At 35.9% G+C, this 20934-nt stretch overlaps 1 protein-coding gene across 1 annotated transcript in view; it reads right to left on the bottom strand.

Moving 5' to 3' along the window:
- Nucleotides 1-20934, bottom strand: part of NUDCD1 (NudC domain containing 1) — an 81369-nt gene that overhangs the window by 55794 nt on the left and 4641 nt on the right. The window contains exons 2-3 of the mRNA XM_045982029.1: nucleotides 12094-12248; nucleotides 1202-1387 (exon numbers count right to left, since the gene is read on the bottom strand). Coding sequence (XP_045837985.1) covers nucleotides 1202-1387; nucleotides 12094-12248 — 341 coding nt within the window. The remainder of the gene's footprint in view (nucleotides 1-1201; nucleotides 1388-12093; nucleotides 12249-20934) is intronic.

Genomic DNA, 20934 nt, shown 5'->3' with positions numbered 1-20934 from the left:
TTTGTTGGTCTGATAAAAATATTTCATAAGATATAAATATATTAAGTTCATATTTCTTTATGCAGAACTAAAAGGCCATGTGCTGAGATTTAGACAATAGCAGTATCACAATACACTTATAACTCCGTGTCATTCTTTCCCACCTTCAAAAACTGTGGCTCTATAGAAATTAATTCCTTACTTATTATTACTAAAATTCTAGTCTATCCCTCAGATTTAAAAATGTTACACTGTTTTAAGAAAACTGAAAGGGGGGGCGCCTGGGTGGCTCAGTGGGTTAAGCCGCTGCCTTCGGCTCAGGTCATGATCTCGGGGTCCTGGGATCGAGTCCCGCATCGGGCTCTCTGCTCGGCAGGGAGCCTGCTTCCCTCTCTCTCTCTCTGCCTGCCTCTCTATCTACTTGTGATCTCTCTCTATCAAATAAATAAATAAATAATCTTTAAAAAAAAAAAAAAAAAAAGAAAAGAAAACTGAAAGGGGCAGCCTGGGTGGCTCAGTCATTAAGTGTCTGCCTGTCTGCCTTCGGCTCAGGTCACTGGGGTCAAGCCCAGCATTGGGCTCTCTGCTCTGCAGGAAGTCTGTTTCTCCCTCTCTCACTATCTCTGCTTGTGTTCTTTCTCTTGCTGTGTCTCTCTCTGTCAAATAAAATCCTAAAAAAAGCAAAAACAAGAAAAAGCTGAAATAAAAATAGCATCTTTGAGATTGGCACATTACTATATTTTACAGTATATTCTTCTAAGTAGGGGATACTCTGATAAACTAGTATTTGACCAACGGCAACTTACCAGATAGCTAGCATTGTGGTGCCTTAGAAGTATGCTGGGCCCATAAAGATACCAGCAAATGTGACATGAGTAGAGAAGAAAAGATATTCCAATGTAATTCCTGGAGAACTCTTCATCAAGCAGGAGGCAATGCCAATACTTTATTCCCGCTTTACACATATATAAAGCACTCAGTAGACATTTGCTGAACAAATGACTGCAGTTCTTGATAACTGCAATCACCCCAGATCAAACCAGTTTTGTAAAAGGTATCTATTTATAACTGAATTAAAAATTTCCAAAACATTTTTATTATAAAGATGAAGAAGTCCCACGTAAACCACTGCCAGAAAGAGTAATTTCAAAATCACTAAGGTCTAATTTATATATACTTTCAAGACTTTGCTTAAGTCTAAAAAACAAAAACAAAACCGCACCTCCCATTTTTCAGAAGCACTATTTCCACGTTCACCTGTACCAATGAGATATAATCGTCCAGTTCCATCTGACAAGGTAACCCACGTAGAAGATGTGAAATGGACAGACGCACAAAGACGATTGTCGCATGCTGTCAGATCTGTGGGAAGTCGAAACACTTCTCGTGGTTTTCCTAAAGCAGTGTCCTAAAAAGAAAATTAAACATTATAAATGAATCCTTCCCTCTCCTTGATCCATATGCACACAGAATAAGTATCAGTATAGTGGTTACTCTCTTATTCAAGAAAAGGTGCCTTCCTTTGAGTATGAGCTTTTAACTAATAAAATATGGCAGAAGTGAGTTTGTGACTTCTCAAACTTGGTCATAGTTTCTGTCACATCTTCTATTTTGCTCTCTCTCGAACTGTACATGGTAGACCCACGTGGGGAGGACATAAGGGTTCCTGACAATAACCAGCACCCTGTGAGCTAACTATCTGAAGGCCCTCCTTGACCCTTCAGATCTCTGGGCTAACATCTTGGCTACAACCTCATGAGAAACATTGACACAGAAACCACCTTGCTAAGCCACTCTGACTTCCAACCCACAAAAATTATGAGATGACAAGTATTTATTGTTTCAAGTCACTAAGTGTTGAAGTAAGATATTACAAAGCAAGAAATAACTAATACACTGTAGTAACTTGGTCTTCATTTTTAAGTTTACTTAATGATCAGTATTTTTAATGAACTGGAAATACTACATCATGTTCTATATGCCTCCAAAGACATCCGCCTGTGGTATGAAAACGCTACACTTACAGACTATTAACAGCTTAGGTTACTGTTAGCACATTTTTATTGTATATGTATCCTTAAAATTTAAAACTGTAAGATGGATTGCATCATTAAAATGTCTTATAAAAATATATAAAAAGGTCTACATTTCAGGAAATTAACATCTTATACATCAGATATACTCAATTCAATAATTTATTGTTGTTGCTAAAGTTTGGTTTCCTACAGGCCAAAAGTAATTCTTGACTCATGTATTTCATTCTCTGTTCCTAGAATTACTTAGATAAATGCATATGTTAACAAAATTTAAGTAAACAAAACGTCCTTACCAGCCACAAGTTTTTAAGTGACCCATGTCTCTTTCTAAAGCATCTAGTTTAGCTTTCTTTGAAATGGCACCCTTCCTTCTTTTTGTATTCCTATTTTACTGATTTACATAATACTGATTAAATAATGAAAATATAATGACAAACACAGCTGGCATAAAGTTTTTAGAATGACTATATCTGAGTATTAGCAATGTAAAACTCAACTAGCAGAAATAGCACTGTTATCAGCATAGTACTGAGTAGCCCACTAGCAGTAAACTATGAAGCTTACTGTGGTCTCCAGTCAGTATATTACATGAAGGGAAGAGAGAATATCAGTTATTCCAGTCACTCAATTAAATGGCGGTCAATTAAGAGATATTTTATTGTAGGCTGATGTCTATGTAGGTGTTCAAAACATGATGAGGTATTTCCGATTAGTGAGAAATAAATGGGAGTGGTCAACAAATGCTATTGGGATACTAGAGATGGGGAAAAAATTCTTTCCCTCACAGCACACACAAAACTTCCACATTCCAGATAGATTAATAATCCAAGTGTTTTAAAGAAAAAGAAAGATAACTTGGTTAGAAGATTAATCACATTTTAATTTCAGGGTGGAGAAAGTCTTCCTGTGAAAAATAAAAGACATGTATGAGATAGGGAGAAAAATATTTGCCACAAAAATAACATAGGACCAGTATCTACAGCATATAAAGAACCTTAGCAACTCAACAAGAAATACATGACTATCCAAAAAAATGTTTAAATGGGTAAAGACACGTATAGGAAAACCATGGTTAAAAAAAATTAACCCGAAAAAAAAAAAATCACCTAATACAAGCCCAATCCTATAATAAATCCTTTCTAACATCCTCTTACTAATAAACACTTGGTTCCCCATGGTGTAGTAAAATTAATAAATCCACTATACGTGGATACCCAGCATCTTTGTCTGAAGAACAATGGTGAAGGATGATTAATTGTTAAATATCCATCCTTTGGAATACCAAATAACTGTTAAATATATGGAAGTGGATTTATAATACTGACATGAAGAAGATCTTCAAAATAATAACTGAAAAAAAAATCCAAAATACATACAGTATGAATCCATATATACTGAAACAACAAAATGTTGTGATATGACAGCAGAGTAAGGTGTACACAGACACATGCTGGTATGTTAACAGAGTTTACCACCAGAATGGAAAAAAAGATAGTAGTGTAAATGGCAGTAGGGGAGACTGAAAGTAAGGGGAAGCTTTCCATTTTTGCTTCAAATATACTGTACTTTCTTTTTTTTTTTTACACTGAGCAATTTATGTGCAATATAAATAGTTTAAAAGATATTAATAGGATAAAACAAATGGGACTTCCTCCTCAAAACAGTTGTTCCAAAAGTTTCCAGTGGTCTTCCCCACTACATGCCCTTCATTGAGTCTAATCTAGTGAACCACTCATTATAACAAACGCAGGGCTTAATAAACTTGTTAAATCACTATGGTTCATTTCATATACAATTGCGAATGTGTTTTTAAGCTACTTTCTTTTAAATACAAGGTCACACATAACTGAGATGGCTGGAAGTCTAATTATTAGATAAATGATTTCGATATCCAATAGAATGATTAAGATACTCAAGTATATACATGTAAAGCTAAAAATTAAATTAAAATACAAAAGAAAACAGTGTCTCTCTTATTTAAGTTAAATGATAGTTTAAGTGAAAGAGACCTGAATGTTCCTAATTTTTGAAATCTAATTCTCAAAGGGTACATTTAATTCTAAATGGACTGTATGCAATAAAATACTTTCTTCTGTATATCTTAGAATATTAAATTATTTCTGAATAACCTCTACTGACAGCTTTATAAAGTGTCCTCATAATAATGTTTTATGATTTTGGCATCTATGTCTTTGTCCCACCCAATCATTTTCTTCTTCCAGACAAAATAAGAGGTTAATGTAACTGTTCAAAGCTGCTGAAAATAATTCTGCAGTAACATTTCACAGCTGAATTGCAAAAGAATTAAAACTGCAGTGATGAATGGAACATTTACTGAATAACTACAATGTACAAGCACCGTATAAATAAGGGCTTTGATTCTTTATCATCTAACAATTACAAAATCCTATGAAGCTGAAATCATTATGCACACTTTGAGAGATAAAGAGCTCTGTTCAAAAAACTTAATTCATTTGTCTAGAACTCCATTGATAAGAAAATGGCAGGGCTAAGATTCAAATCCTGACTGACCCCACTTCAGAAGTTGATGGTCTCTTCTGTATTCCACATTTAAAAAAAAATATTTTATTTATTTGATAGAGAGAGAGATCACAAGTAGGCAGAGAGGTAGGCAGAGAGCCACGCAGAGAGAGGGAAGAAGCAGGCTCCCTGCCGAGCAGAGAACCCGATGCGGGGCTCCATTCCAGGACCCTGAGATCATGACCTGAGCCGAAGGCAGAGGCTTTAACCCACTAAGCCACCCAGGGCCCCTGTATTCCACATTTTCTTGAGAAGAAACCACTGCCCAAATTTTTCTAAACACATGATACCTCCTCAGATCTCATTGCAATTTCTAGAATACTCCCAGCAAAAATAGTAAGAACAACAGCACTCTGAATGCACCTACCATATTCAATTTTTCTTCAGGCAAACATACTACATAAAATTTTTAATTAAATTCCTGGGTCAACAAAATATAGTACAAAATTTATAATGTCAATATATTTTATGTAAGTGACATGGAAAATAATATATGAACTATATTTATGAAAACTACCTCTAAATGGGAGTTTGAGGACTCTTGTCACATCTGTAAGAAGACAAGGTTTGAACCGACAAGGTATTTTTCTAATACATTAATGTTTATAGAAAGCACTACCAAAGTTCAAAGGAAAATAGTCAAGAAAAATTAGGTAAGGATGCCATTTACTAGTATTATTACATACTGACATGTAAAATTTTGCCCTTTTAAAAGGAAGTGATCTTTTTCTGGAGAAAGACTTTTTTTTTTTTTTTTTTAAGATTTTATTTATTCATTTGACACAGAGCTCAGAAGTAGGTAGAGAGGCAGGCAGAGAGAGAGGAAGGGAAGCAGGCTCCTTGCTGAGCAGAGAGCCCAATGCGGGGCTTGATCCCAGGACCCTGAGCCGAAGGCAGAGGCTTTAACCCACTGAGCTACCCAGGCGCTCTGGAGAAAGACTTTCATCACTAATAACTATTAAGTTTTTTTGAAAGAAAACTTCCTTTTTCCTTTCTCTTTTTTTGCTAAAGCTTTAAGAAATGATGTTTTATTAAGTAGAATTTGAGTAATGTCTCTATATAAAACTTTTAATAATTCATTAAATACATAACAGTTCAAATAACTTACTCCTCCTTTATTTTTTTCTTTAACCAGGTAAATAACTGGCTCCATATTAAAAAATGCAACTACAGAAAAAAAGGTCAGATTCAGGTTGAGAGATGCTAGTCTGGAGATACTGGCATGCAACACAGCTAGACTAACAAGCAGTTACAGTGTGTTACTCACTCCAAGACACAGCCTCACAAATGTGGGCTTCACACAGAATCCAGTAACTCTCCTCTGATTTTTAAGTGCAACTTGAGGCACCATGAGATGACACACTTCTTTAAGAGAAACAAACTAGTTTTTCAGATAAATGGAAAAATGTTATAACAGAATTCCTTAAATATTGAGAAACAAAACATATTACTTTAAAAGAAACCCTAATACCCTAATAAAAAGGACAAAATAAGAATTAAATTTTATAAACTTTTTTTTGCTTTCCTAAGGCATTTTCCACTTCCTAAAAAGCACTTCCTCCCAACTGACATTTCTTTAAAATTAATTGTAAACTGACAAAATAAACGGACTTCATAGAATGCCTCTATAAACCTGTGTGTTGAACTGCTGCCATCTGCTGGCTCCTGACAGAAATCTCAAGTCTGACAATGCATGGATTTCCTTTCTTGGCCCTACTGCCTTCTCTTTGCCCACAACAGTATTTAGTATGGATTTAACAGGGTGGGAGTATTTGTAAATGAGCCACAGCAAAAGAACCTCTCTGAGATTTGTGCATGTGTGCCTTTGACTCAGGGGGAAAAATCAGACAATAAAATGTCAATATTAGAACAACTTTTCTGCTTTCAAACAAAAGCCGATGTGTACCAGTGGCCAACACTTTCTACCTGCCCACAACACAGAAGTTCAAACAGCAGGTCAGTTTCCTATGTTGCTAATCAGAAAAATAGAAATAAGTATGGTATTCTTCTGCACTGCAGGGGCAGAGTTTCTCAAAACTTGGTCAGTGGACCAAAAGCAAAATCATATGCGGGCCTTGATAAAATGCAGATTCCCAGACCATGACCAACCCTGACATACTGAATCCAAATCTTTAAGAACCATAATCTGAAATTAGTTTTAATCAATTACTCCAAGTGATTCTGATGTGCAATACAGTTTGAAAACCAAAGGCAAAAACTGAATGAAGCAAAACAAATAAAATAAATAAATAAAATAGGAGTGCCTGGGTGGCTCAGTGGGTTAAAGCCTCTGCCTTCAGCTCAGGTCATCATCTCAGGGTCCTGGGATCGAGCCCCCCATTGGGCTCTCTGCTCAGCAGTGAGCTTGCTTCCTCCTCTCTCCCCTTCTGCCTGCCTCTCTGCCTATTTGTATTCTCTGTCAAATAAATAAATAAAATCTTTTAAAATAAATAAATAAATAAGTAAATAAATAAAATAAAATAACCCCAGACATGGTTCTTTAAAAACAAAATAATAATAAAAATACCCTTCTAAAGTTTGATTAAGGAAAGGAGAAAATATAGAGAAAGGAAAAAGAGAGAGGAGATAATCTTAAGAGCATAAAACATGCAAATATACAGGAACAAATCTGAAAAGAATAAGAAGAAATGAGTAATTTTCCCTAGCTAAAAAGTATATTATAAAATTACCAAAGAAACTGTTTAGCTAAACCAATTACCAAAGAATCAGCTGGATAAGTAATTAGAAGACTTATCACTGAAAACAAAAGAGTATATAATAAAATAGGTTCAAACAGGATCTTTATTTAACATATAAGGAAAGGGTCATTCCAGTCCTAAACTGTTCCAATTCCAGAAAGTTCTCCAATTCCTTTAAAGAAGTGAGTAAAACATTAATGAAAATTTGACAGATATCACCAAAAACAAAATGAACAGTATTAATTTATAAAAATAAATACAAATATATTACACATATATAAAATATGTGTTAATTAACTTCATGTTATCAGTAAGGTTTCTGATCAACAGTAAGCTATTAAGTTTTGGGAATCAAAAGTTGTACTTTTCTACTGCAAATTTTTGATTGTCCAATGGGGGGAGGGGTTTAGTGCTCAGATTCCCAGTATTGTTCAAGGGTCAACTGTCATTCATATTCTGCTGTGAATTAGTAAATTAGAAGAAACTTTATTTTGTATGCTGTAGCATTCCCAGTGCCTATGATAATGTGTAACATATAGTAAATATTCACTAAATATTTTGAAGGTCAAGTGAATAGTATAAATTAGACTATGACTTTGGCTCTATAAGTCAGTATTAGAGAATTTCCAGATTTTAGATTTGTCTTCCCAAACAAAATATAACAGAATCTAAAAAATGGACATGTATAGTCATATAAAGATAATACACTGCACATGTATGCATATAGGGCACTTGGCTTGTATGTACACACTATCCAAACAGGTAGTGCACATAGAGTGTACGTGTAATTATGTCTTTAATAAGCCCATAGGTAAACAGACTAAACTAAACAAGAAACTGTAACTTGTTATTCTAAAATGTCCCTAGAAGTCAGAGAATAGGTCAGAAATAGGTTTCAAAAACACTAGTCTTTGCCCTTATTCCATGTCAAATAAGTTATCTTAATAAAATTATGATATTTGATTTCCTGTGAAAACTTTCCAACAGAAAACTATAAGCAATGTGGATTGACCAGTCCACATTGCTTATAGTATTTCAAATGTTGTCATTAAACTTTCCTTCCACATTTCCAATCAATCTTGTGATTTAAATTGGTTATAATATTCCAAATCATGATTATTAACAAGTGAACTGATAAAACCAAGCTGTTGGCCCAAAACTGTGACCCTATCCACAACCGTCTCCCAGCCAAGCACAGTTAGAACTAAAATGAATCAAAGAATCAATCTTTCTTTTTAACATTACTCTTCGCTTAACACAGAATAACATGACTGTTCCTCCCTCCCTTCAAAACCTGGCCTCTGCCCACCTTGCTATCCTCCTCTCCAACCATAGCCTGCATACTGTTTAGGTCCTCCCATACATACTCCATGTTTTAGCAAATCAAGCTAGAGTACCTATAGTACACGCACATGCCTGTGGAAGTTTGCTGAATGTGCCTCTTAAATCAGGGGCAGACATAGCTGCCTCAATCTGCATAGCAAACTAATTGATCCTTCAAAATTCTGTTAAGGTGACATCTCTTCTGAAACTTCTCTGAACACTTCATCTTTCAACATTTATCATTTCCTTCTCCATACTATGTTTATATCTTATCCCTCCTTCCAATGTTACATGTTACCAATTTATCTGTATATGTGGCCACAAAGCACATAAAGCACATGACAGCATTTAATAAACATTTGAAGAGAAATAAATACTTATTCACGACGTGGATGGAACTAGAGCGTATCATGCTTAGTGAAATAAGTCAATCGGAGAAAGACAACTATCATATGATCTCCCTGATATGAGGACATGGAGAAGCAACATGGGGGGGTAGGGGGATAGGAGAAGAATAAATGAAACAAGATGGGATTGGGAGGGAGACAAACCATAAATGACTCTTAATCTCACAAAACAAACTGGGGGTTGCTGGGGGGAGGTGGGATTGGGAGAGGGGGTGCGGGCTATGGACATTGGGGAGGGGAGGCGAACCATAAGAGACTATGGACTCTGAAAAACAACCTGAGGGTTTTGAAGGGTCAGGGGTGGGAGGTTGGGGGAACAGGTGGTGGGTGATGGGGAGGGCACGTTTTGCATGGAGCACTGGGTGTTGTGCAAAAAGAATGAATACTGTTACGCTGAAAAAAAAATAAATAAATAAAAAGGGAAAAAAAAAAAAAAAAATTTATCTATCTCACTAAACCAGACTCACACCTGAGCCTGAAGAAGAAATAATAAGAGAAAAATCCTATCAAGAAAGAAAAGCCTGGGTAGCTCAGTTGGTTAAGCGACCAGCTCTTGATTTCTGCTGAGGTCATGATCTCAGGGTTCTGAGATCGGGCCCCATTTAGGGCTCTCTGCTCAGCAGGGAGTCTGCTTGAGGATTTTCTCTCTCTCCCTCTGATCCTCTTCATACACACATGCTTGCTATCAAATAAATAAATAAATCTAAAAGAGAGAGAGAGAATGTGAAAAAGAATGCAAAGCCAACTCCAAAGGATAAGAACAGGCTTTAAAACAGCTATTGTTATTTCTTTTTTTTTTTTTTTAAGGTTTTATTTATTTATTTGACAGAAAGAGATCACAAGCAGGCAGAGAAGCAGGCAGAGAGAGAGAGGAAGGGAAGCAGACTCCCCGCCAAGCAGAGAGCCCGACACGGGGCTCAATCCCAGGACCCCGGGACCACCACCCGAGCTGAAGGCAGAGGCCTTAACCCACTGAGCCACCCAGGCGCCCCAGCTGTTGTTATTTCAATAAACATCCTGACCATGCCTTCTGCTGGATGGCAGGATTATAGAAATATAAGAAAAACCCAGGGCCTAGACCAAGGGTTGGCAAACTATACTCAATGACCTAAATCTGGACAATGTCATTTTTAAAAATTAAGTTTTATTGAAATGCAGTCACACTCACTCATTTACATAGTGTCTAATGCTGTTTTCTTTTTTTCTTTCTTTCTTTTTTGAAGATTTTATTTATTTATTTGAGAGGGAGAGGGAGCATGAGGGGGAGAAGGTCAGAGGGAGAAGCAGACCCCTATGGATCTGGGAGCCCGATGTGTGACTTGATCCTGCGACTCCGGGATCATGACCTGAGCTGAAGGCACTTACTTAACAACTGAGCCACCCAGGTGCCCTCTAATGCTATTTTCATACCACCATAGCAAAACTGACCAGTCATGACATAAGACTGTCTAGACTACAAACCCTAAAATATTAATAATCTGGCCCTGTGCAGGAAAGGTCTGCCAACCCTTGGCCTAGAAGGAATTCAAAGTATACACAAATCTGACGGCCAATGGTTTGGATATTCCTGGAGGCACAAAGGGAGGATGTCAGGGAATGCTTACTAGATGAGATGGGACTTAAGTCTAACTACCATATGACCCAGTCATTCCTCTTTTGTGTATTTATCCAAAAAAAATAAAAACACTAACTTGAAAAGATTTATGTACCCCTATGTTCACTGAAGTATTATTTACAAGAGCTAAAATATTAAAACAAACAAAACACACCTATGTCCATCAATATAAGAGTGGATAAAGAAAATGCATTTTATAAAATTTTATTTAGCCATAAAAAGGAATGAAATCCTGCAACTGCAACAACATGGATGCACCTTGAGGGCTTCAGGCTAAGTGAAATAAGTCAGAGAAAGACAAATACCATATGATCTCATTTATATGTAGAATCTTAAAAAAATATCAGACTGATGCTTCTGTAGATGCAATGTAGAACTGCGCTAGAAGGAGCCAGGAATACTCAGGAAGCTATTATTATTCTGACTATTTCAAGCAAATACACTAACAATCTATTGTGGAATTTACAACATGAAATAAAATACAGGACAAAAATAGCTTGAAGGGTATAAGAGAAGTAAAAGGAAATATATTATTGTAAAGTTTTTATAGTAAAATATTAATTAGAGGAAGACTATGATAAGTTAAGGATGAATACTATAAAATCTGTATTATCCATTAAAATAATAATACAGAGGGGTTTATATAAAAACCAAAAGAGAAAATTAAATGGAACTTTAAGAAAATTTGCTTAATCCAAAAACAAGAACGAACAGGGATAAAAAAAGAATAGATGGGACAAACTGAAAAGACAGCAAAATGGTAACATAAACCCAACCATATCAGTAATTACATTAAATATAAATGTACCAAGCCCTTCAATTTTAAAGAACAGATTGTCATGCTAGATACAAAACAAGACCCAACTATATGCTCTTCACAAGAGACGTACTTTAAAAATAACAACACTGCCGTGTCAGGATGGCTGATTGGTCTAAGTCATCAGGCTCAAAACAACAATACTGATAAACTGAAAGAAAAAGGGTAGAAAAATATGAATATTACTAATTTTAAAAAAAAAGCCAGCATACCTGCATTAATACCAGGAGATTTCAAGACAAAAATCATTCCCAGAGTCTAGAGATGGAGGGGCATTTCATAATGCTAAAAGGATAAATCCATAGCAGACAAAATGTCTGTACCCCAATTAACACAATTAAACATACAAAAAGCAAGAACTAAAGGAAAAATAGACAAATCCATTGTCATAGACAGGGCTAACACTTCATGTTAGAAAAAAAAACAGACATGAACAGTTATTTGAATATTGAACAATGAGTAGTTGCTCACTGGTGGGAATGGAGTGGAATACTTAGGTGTAACAGGAACAAAGGCAAAAATTAAAACAGAATAGAGTTTTATATAGATTAATGATAGGAATGATTCTATATATTAAAAACTGTATATGTATACCTCAATTCTCTGGATATCAGATTAAAAATGAAAATTAAGAATCATATTTATTGGACAATCCCATTATAGATATTTTTCTTACCAGCATTACTGTTAAATTCATAACTCTTCCAAGATTATCAATGTAGTAGACGCTGTCCTGATACCACGAATCACAGTGTAGGTAATTATACATTCCAAAAGCATGCATGTGTTCCAGTGTATATTGATCATCTCGAAGTTTTACTTCTGCCACAGCTGAAATATAAGAAAAATAAACATCAAAGATTTTGTCTCAAGATTTCTTTCTGCAGAATGCTTACAAGGTGAAGAAATCACAGAATGCTAATCGCAAAGGCCTTTGGGACAAATTTACTATATTATTCATTCTAAAACAATTTCTAGGCACTGTGCATAGAGGATAAACAGTAAGTAAAACTGAACCATCCCTGACAGTAGCTATGAGAGAGACAGGGCTTTTCATGCCATTAACTTTTCCTTTAGGCACCTCTTCCTCGCAGTTATGAATTTAAAAGCAGAGAATTCTAAAATTTAAGATCTCCTGTCTTTTGGGCAAATATTACGTCTATTTTATAGAGAATTCTTACAGTTTTTAAAATGCTTTTACCTCGAAACAACATGGGACCTGGGAAAGATACAAACCATAAGAGACTCTTAATCTCAGGAAACAAACCGAGGGTTGCTGGGGGTGGGGGGAGGGAGAGGGTGACTGGGTTATAGACACTGGGGAGGGTATGTGCTATGGTAAGTGCTATGAATTTTGTAAGACTGATGAGTCACAGACCTGTACCCCTGAAGCAAATAATACATTATGTGTTAATTTTTAAAAAATGCTTTTACCTCTATTATATCTTTCCTTTCTTAATACACATTAAGAAATAAAGAGATTTTTTTTATTATTTCATTAAACAATTATGGAAACAAAGGTAAGCACAAATGGTGATTTCGCCAATGTTTTCTCACATCTTTCTCAAGGGTACAGAACAAAATAGTCTACCTGGAATAGAAACAAGGTTTCCTAGTTAAAGAACACGGTTTTCCACTAGAGCATTAGTGATTTCCTAATTTTATTTTTACTTTTTTCCACTTGTATTGTGATGTAGCTGGCATATAACACTGTATAAGTTTATAATGACTTGATATATGAACGTGTTGTGAAATGATTACCACTGTAAGTTACTGCACTTGATCTTAGCCAAAAGGCCGAGAAGCGATTACCACTGTAAGTTACTGAACACATCCATCACCTCACATAGTTATTTTTTGTGATGAGAACTTTTTTTTTTTTAATATTTTATTTATTTGAGAGAGACAGTGAAAGAGAGCATGAACGACGAGAAGGTCAGAGAGAGAAGCAGACTCCCTGTGGAGCTGGGAGCCTGATGCGGGACTCGATCCCGGCACTCCGGGATCATGACCTGAGCTGAAGGCAGTGGTCCAACCAACTGAGCCACCCAGGTGTCCCGTGATGAGAACTTTTAAGATCTACTTTCTTAGCTACTTCCATAATTTTTTTTTTAAGTATTTATTTATTTGGCAGAGAGCAAGAGAACCAGTGAGTGCACACAGAAGTAGGGAGAACAGCAGGCAGAGAGAGAAGCTGGCTCCCTGCTGAGCAGAGAGCACAATGTAGGGCTTGATCCCAAGACCCCAGGATCATGCCTGAGCCGAAGGCAGACACTTAACTGACTGAGCCACCCAGGTGCACCTACTTCCATAATTTTAATCTATTAAATGTGAACTCTGCTTCCTTCTTCCTTCCGTCATACGCAGAAAGGAACCCTTATAAATCAGGACTGCCCATGACTTAGAATTAATTTCTAATGACAGGAAATATTTAAGGAAACTCTGCTGGGCCAATACCTTACCTTAATACAAAACTCAACTTACAGGTAAATAAAAAATTTAAAAATAAAAACAACAGAAAACTCAACTTACGTATTCTAATTTTTTTTTTCCATACTGTTTATTGGTTCCTACTTCTATAACCTGCCTTGAGTCCTGGCTGACTTATATTCATTCACTGATTTATTTGGCAATATTTTAATAGGCACCATTGATACAATGATGAGCAAAAAGCACAGAATCTTTTTACCACTTATGATTTAGTGAGGAAATGGACATTAGTCAAATAATCACAAAAGTTAATATATAATGAAACTGTGATAAATGGTGGGAAGAAAAATTACCAGGTACCATGAGAACAAATAACACTGGGCACTGTTCTGTGGAATAGGGAACTGATGAAAGATTTCAGAAATTTAAGCCAAGTTAGTAAGGATAAAGTTAGCTCATGAAGGAATATATCTACACACACACACACACACACACACACACACACAGAGGCAGAAGGAAAAGCAGGTTCAAAGAACCAAGAGAAGGCCAAACTGGTGGAAATACATAGCACCATGGAGATCTGTAAAAGAAAAGGCTTCAGACAAACAAAGCTAGAGAACTGGGCAGGAGCTGGATCATGAAAGGCCCTGTCTTCATCAATAAAGTTAATGTAATTGGGGGCGCCTGGGTGGCTCAGTGGATTAAGCCGCTGCCTTCGGCTCGGGTCATGATCTCAGGGTCCTGGGATCAAGCCCCGCATCGGGTTCTCTGCTCCGCGGGGAGCCTGCTTCCTCCTCTCTCTCTGCCTGCCTCTCTGCCTACTTGTGATCTCTCTCTGTCAAATAAATAAATAAAATCTTTAAACAAAAAAAAAAAGAAAAAAAAAGTTAATGTAATTGACTTAAGTTTCCAAGCAGGAGAGCAAAGTTCAGATTTGAATTTATAAAGAGATTACTTACCACTACAGTATGTAAAGCAGACTGAAGCAAAGCAAGGTAAAATCCAGTGTAAATATTAATAAAAGGAAAGCTCACTAAAAATACAGTGGAGAGGCTAGCAGGGGGAACCCTACTACCCAACATCATTTACAGGAAGTACTGTTAATTACAGACCCCAGCAGAAGAATATCCAATAGGAGAGAATCACCAATTAGAGACTCCAACAGGGATAAGATGTACACTGTATGCATCTCCTACAAGAAATGCACTACTCCTGCAAGTCTTTTAATGAGAAATCAACATTAACCTGTACTCCTGCTCTTCAGTTGACTTTCATCCAAACAACTCCTCCCAACTTCCTCATTCTTCTCCATAGAATAACATTCCTCTCCTTTGTTTGCTGGGCTTGCCTAAGGTTTTCCTATGGCTTGTATGTCCCGAATTGCAATTCTCTGATATCCCCAAATAACTCCATTGTTGATAAAATAACTTCGCTGTTTTATTTTTACGGTTAACACATTAGAAAGTTGTTGCAGTCATCTTGGTAAAGGATGACTCACTGAAGTTTGGAGGCATCTCAGGGGTAAAATCATCACTTTATCATAGATCTGATGAAGGTTGAGGTAGCTGCTATTTATAATTTAAGAAAGTATTTATTTTATAAGGAACACTTAGAAATACATATTCCACTGATTAGGAGGAACAATCAATTCTTGGTTTTCTAGCACCACAGTGTGGATGAAACTCAATACTGCAAGACATATGCATGGTAACATAATGACCCAAAGTAATAATATTAGAGGAAGATATGACAATTACATTTTCTTCATAGTTGTGCCAAAGACCCTGAGCAATCCCAAACAAACCAGAGACTTCTTAGCCCTCTGCCTTATTACAATATCTCATCTGTGAACATAAGGTTCTAGAAAATCATTATTAGGTGACCATAATATAGTCTGTTTCCTGTTGTTGAGTTTGGACAAGATAATTTACTAATTTATTAGGACACAGAAATGAGCATAGGGTATGTTACATACTTAATAATTTGTAAAAGTTTGTTAGTGTATAGAAAAAGCTGCGTCTTTGGCCTCAAATGAGAAAGTAAAAGTTATCATTGCATTTTTCATGTTAACCATCTTGAGTTCATAAAAGGAGAGGCAGAACAACTGAAAGGAAAAAGCAGTGTCCACAGAGTAATGAACTTAATCACTAGCAGAGCTGCTCTTCCATAGAGCGTCCTAAGAAAGGAGGCAAAGAAAAAGGAGTCTCAAATTTCTGCTGGAATCTTGGAAACGGTGGAAAAAGGGGAACCTCTTTAACAGAGGGCTAAGAAGCCAGAGTAGTAAATATTTTATTATTTAATATTATCTTTCATTGGAAATAAAAGAGCTTTGCTAAACAAAAATCTTTCTTGGGGCACCTGGGTGGCTCAGTCGTTAAGCATCTGCCTTCCGCTCGGGTCATGATCCCAGGTCCTGGGATCAAGCCCCACATCAGGGCCCCTTCTCAGTGGGAAGCCTGCTTCTCCTTCTCCCACTCCCCCTGCTTGTATTCCTTCTCTTGCTGTCTATCAATAAATAAAATCTTAAAAAAAAATAAAAAAAAAACTCTTTCTCTACTAGTCTTTTTAAAAGAACTTAGGACCCAACAAGAAGAAAATCTCCCTTAATTTTCCCCTAGATTTCTCATAAAACATGTATGAAACTTGAAAAACCTACAGCTTCTCATTCACAAATTCTTTACTGAATGTCTACTACATGTACTGTGCTTGGCAATGGACATACACTGGTTAATATAAAACAGACATGATCCTTGTAATGGTGTTAATAATGGTTACAATTACTGCTTCTTGTCCTTTCAAAATACACTGTTGTGTTGAGCCACGTGAAATTGCCAATATTCAACTCTTTCAACGCCGATTAAATATGATTCGTTCTAATACCTATATAAGCGGAGTTCATAGTTTTAAAAAAGCGGGGATAGAAACAAAGAACATTAAGACATTAACTTACAAAGGCCACGTCTTAGGCAATTTATCTTCTAATAATAAGTCTCTTCACTTAGTTACTGAGTTCTCTATTTGTGTAAAAAGATGTAAAAAAAGAGTACAGTCCCATCTCCTTTATCTGCCAGGGATATGTCCTAAGATCCCCAGAGGACGCCTGAAACCACAGATAGTGCTAGCCCTATATATACTTTTTTTCTTATACATACATACTTACCAATAATAAAGTTTAATTTATAAATTAGGCCTAGTAAGAAATTAACAGTAACTAATAATAAAATAGAACAGTTACAGTAATACCCTGTCATAAAAGTTACACGAATGTGGTCTCTCTCTCTCAAATAGTGTACTCACCCTTCTTCCAGTGATAATGTGAGATAATGAAATGCCTATGTGATGAGATGAAGTGAGGGGAATGACGTGGGCATTGTGATGTTAGACTACTACCAATCTTCTGACAATACGCCAGGAGGAGGATCACCTGCTTCTGCATGGCAGCTGACATGGGTAACTGTAGACAGTGAAACTGAAACTGGATAAGGTGTAACTACTGCACAAGTCCATGCTATGAGCTCTGAAGTAAGATTTACGAAACATAACAGAACTAGAATTCAGAGCATTGCTCCCACTAACCTATTTTATACAATGCTTCTGCACAAATTAACATAGTCATCCACCTCTCTTCCCCATATTTTCTACCCTAAGAGCAGATATGAATTTTACAGTAAATGCTACATAAATCTAATGGTTACATAGCTCTTCTTCTCTTTACTCTGACTACAGGCTAAACCTTTACCAGCTTTTACTCTCCCTCCCCTGAAGTAAAGAGTCCAGAGACCACATAGATCAGAAAAAGCATGAGCTTTGGAGTCAGCTTTGCCACTGTCAAGTAGTTTTATTGTAACTAGCCTTTCTACCCTATCTCCATATCTGTAATGAAAATTAATAATACTTGTCCTATAAAACTATTGATAAGCTTAACCTTAAACCATGTTAAGTATTTGCTGTATTACACATAAGAAGAAAAAGAAGTTTTGATATCTCTGTTTCTCTTCTCCTGTCCAAGGTTAATTCTCACACAATTGTTCATTATTCCATTCTCTCCTACTTCTTCTAGATTAAGAGGGAAGTTTGGCACTCACACAAGGCTGGGAACTATGACTGTTTCCAATAGTTAGAATGGAGAAAACACCTAATTCAAGGGATAATGGGTAAAGTACACAGAAAACTTTTGTTTCAGTAGTGAGACAAACTGAACACTGCTCCAGACCAGCCTAACATATCATAAAACACTAAATGAAATTAATCTGTTTCCAGTAACTCAACTGCATCCCAGAATAAAGCGGACAAAGTTTATAAGAATTCAAATCTATCCTATGGCCAAAAACGTAAAATTCACAATTTCTAGCATCAGTCAAATACTACTATGCGTACAGAGGGAAAAAAACCAAAAACCATAATGAAGAGAATAATCGATCAACAGCTCAACATAACTGACAGAGAAGTTATAATAAGCAGAACAGAACACTGAAAGTTATTAAAGTGCGTTCCATATGCTCAAAACAATAGACACGAAAAACTTAAAAAGAAACTATAATATCTATAATGAAAAATACAAGTAACGGGATTAATAACAGGTTAGACATTGCAAAAGAAAAGATTAGTGAAGGTAAAGGCATGAAAATAAAAATTATCCAAAATAAAACATGGGGGAAAAAAAGAACAGAAAGACACACACAAATCAAGAGTACTGATGAGCTGGGATCAATTTCCAGCAATCTAAAAATAGGCAACTGGATTTCTAAAAAAACAAAAACAAAAACAAAAGTGAAAGAAATAATGGCTGAACACTTTCCAAAATGGAAAACTATAAACCCACGGATCTAGACAGACCAACAAAATTCAAAGCACAAGACTCATGAAGAAAACCACATAATCAAACTGCTCAAAGCCAATGTAAAAGAGAAAAAAGACATGTCATGTATAAAAGAATGAAGACTGGAAAAAGCATTTTTCCATCAGAAACAAAAGCAAGAAGACAGTGAGGCAACATCTTTAAAATATAGCTGACCTTAGAATGACACAAGGTTTAGGAGCACTGACTGGTATACATTAAAAAATTCACCTATATCTTTTGACTCTCCATAAACCAGAAATCTCACCAATAACACAATTAACACATATTCTGTATATATATTATACACTGTGTTCTTACAATAAAATAAGCTAGAAAAAAGTGCTAATAAGATAATCATAAGGAAGAGAAAACACATTTATGGTCTGTACCGTATTTATTAAAAAAAAAATCCAAATATAAATGGACCTGCATATTTTAAACCCATATTATTCAAGGATCAAACGTATTGAAAACAAAAAAGGTATCAACTAGAATCCTACACATGCCAAAAATGTCTTTTGAAAACATAAATATAATAGCATAAAGGCCAGAAAGAAAGAAACAGAATTATAGGGTCTTATATTACAAGTTAAGTAGTGTAACATTATTTCAATGTATCATGCAATAAGTTAAAGATTCATACCCTTAACCCTAAAGGAACTAGTAAAATAACAAAGGGTTATAGCTAATAAACCAACAAATGTGATAAAAATGATTTCATAAGAAAACACTCAATCCAGGGGCACCTGGGTGGCTCAGTGCGTTAAGCCTCTGCCTTCAGCTCAGGTCATGATTTCAGGGTCCTGGGATCGAGCCCCGCATTGGGCTCTCTGCTCAGTGGGGAGCCTGCTTCCCCCTCTCTCTCTGCCTGCTGCTCTACCTACTTGTGATCTCTCTCTCTGTAAAATAAATAAATGAAATTTAAAAAAGATAATCCAAAAGAACATTAAAAAAATGAAAATGGACTTTTTTTTTAATTTTGTAAAAAAGGGAAAATTTCGTTTTCCCAAACACTAGATAGGACAAACAGAATAACAATCCCAAGATGAAAGACCCAAACTAACAAAATCAATAATCAAATCAAATGTAAACAGTCTAATTAAAAGGCAGAGATTGTCAGGTTGAATAAAAAAGCAAGTCTCAACTATTTCTGCCAATAAGAAATACATGTTAAATACTAAAACACAAACAGGTCAAAACTTAAAAGATGGAAATAAATAAATACACACAGTATGATAACACTTAGCAAAAGAAAGCCTGAGTGACTATTTTAATATCAGAGAGGTTTCAGAGCAAAGAATATCACCAAGAATAAGGGTTATTTTTTAATGATAAAGGTGTCAATTTATTAAAAGGGCAAAATATTAGTGTTTATGCAACATAACAGAGCTTTTTTTTTTTTTTTTTTTTTTAGGATTTTATTTACTTATTTGAGAGAGAGAAACAGTGTGAGAACAAGCAGGATGAGGGGCAGGGGAGAAGCAGGCTCTCTGCTGAACAGGGAGCCTGATGTGGGGCTAGATCCCAGGACTCTGGGATCATGACCTGAGCCTGACTGACTCAATTAGGTTTAACTGACTTAGCTGCCCAGGTGCCTCCATAACAGAGCTTCAGAATATATGAAGCAAAAATGACAGAACTGCAAGGAAAAAGAGAAAAATCCACAATGAAAGAGATTTCAATATCCTTCTCCCACACAAGCACAAACTAAAAGTAATTATGCTGACTAAAAGTGAGACAAAAAAGAATACATACTGTATAATTCCATGTATATAAAACTCTAGAGAATGCAAGCTAATCTATCATGACAGAAAGCACAGCAGCAGTCGCTTAGGGACTGAAGTGGGTATGCGGAGGAACAGAGGGCCAGTTACAAAGGCCACAGCAAGTGTTGAGGATGAGAGCTAAACTTAATATCTTGATTATAGTGAGGACTTCAATGATTGTGTATTTATGTCAAAGTCTGCCAACCTGTACACTTAAATACGTGCAGTTTATTGTCAATTATCCCATAAACCTATTTAATGTGCATGGGTGATATAAAATCATCTATTATTCACCAGGCATGCTCCAGGCCTAGAAGTAAAGCACTGAAAGATGGACATTGGAACTGTCCATAACAAAACCAACAGTCTTAAAAGAGAAAACAGAAACCAAATGCTACAAAGTATGATAAAGTTTATGACCAGGCACAGTAGGAAAGCAGACTACAGATTCTAATTTGTATAAATTCTGTAGTATAGAGTC

Source organism: Meles meles, chromosome 1, assembly GCF_922984935.1.
Source record: "Meles meles chromosome 1, mMelMel3.1 paternal haplotype, whole genome shotgun sequence".
In the NCBI taxonomy this organism is placed as follows: domain Eukaryota; kingdom Metazoa; phylum Chordata; class Mammalia; order Carnivora; family Mustelidae; genus Meles; species Meles meles.
Note: the sequence above shows the minus strand (reverse complement) of the source record. Positions and strands in the feature narration are given on the sequence as shown.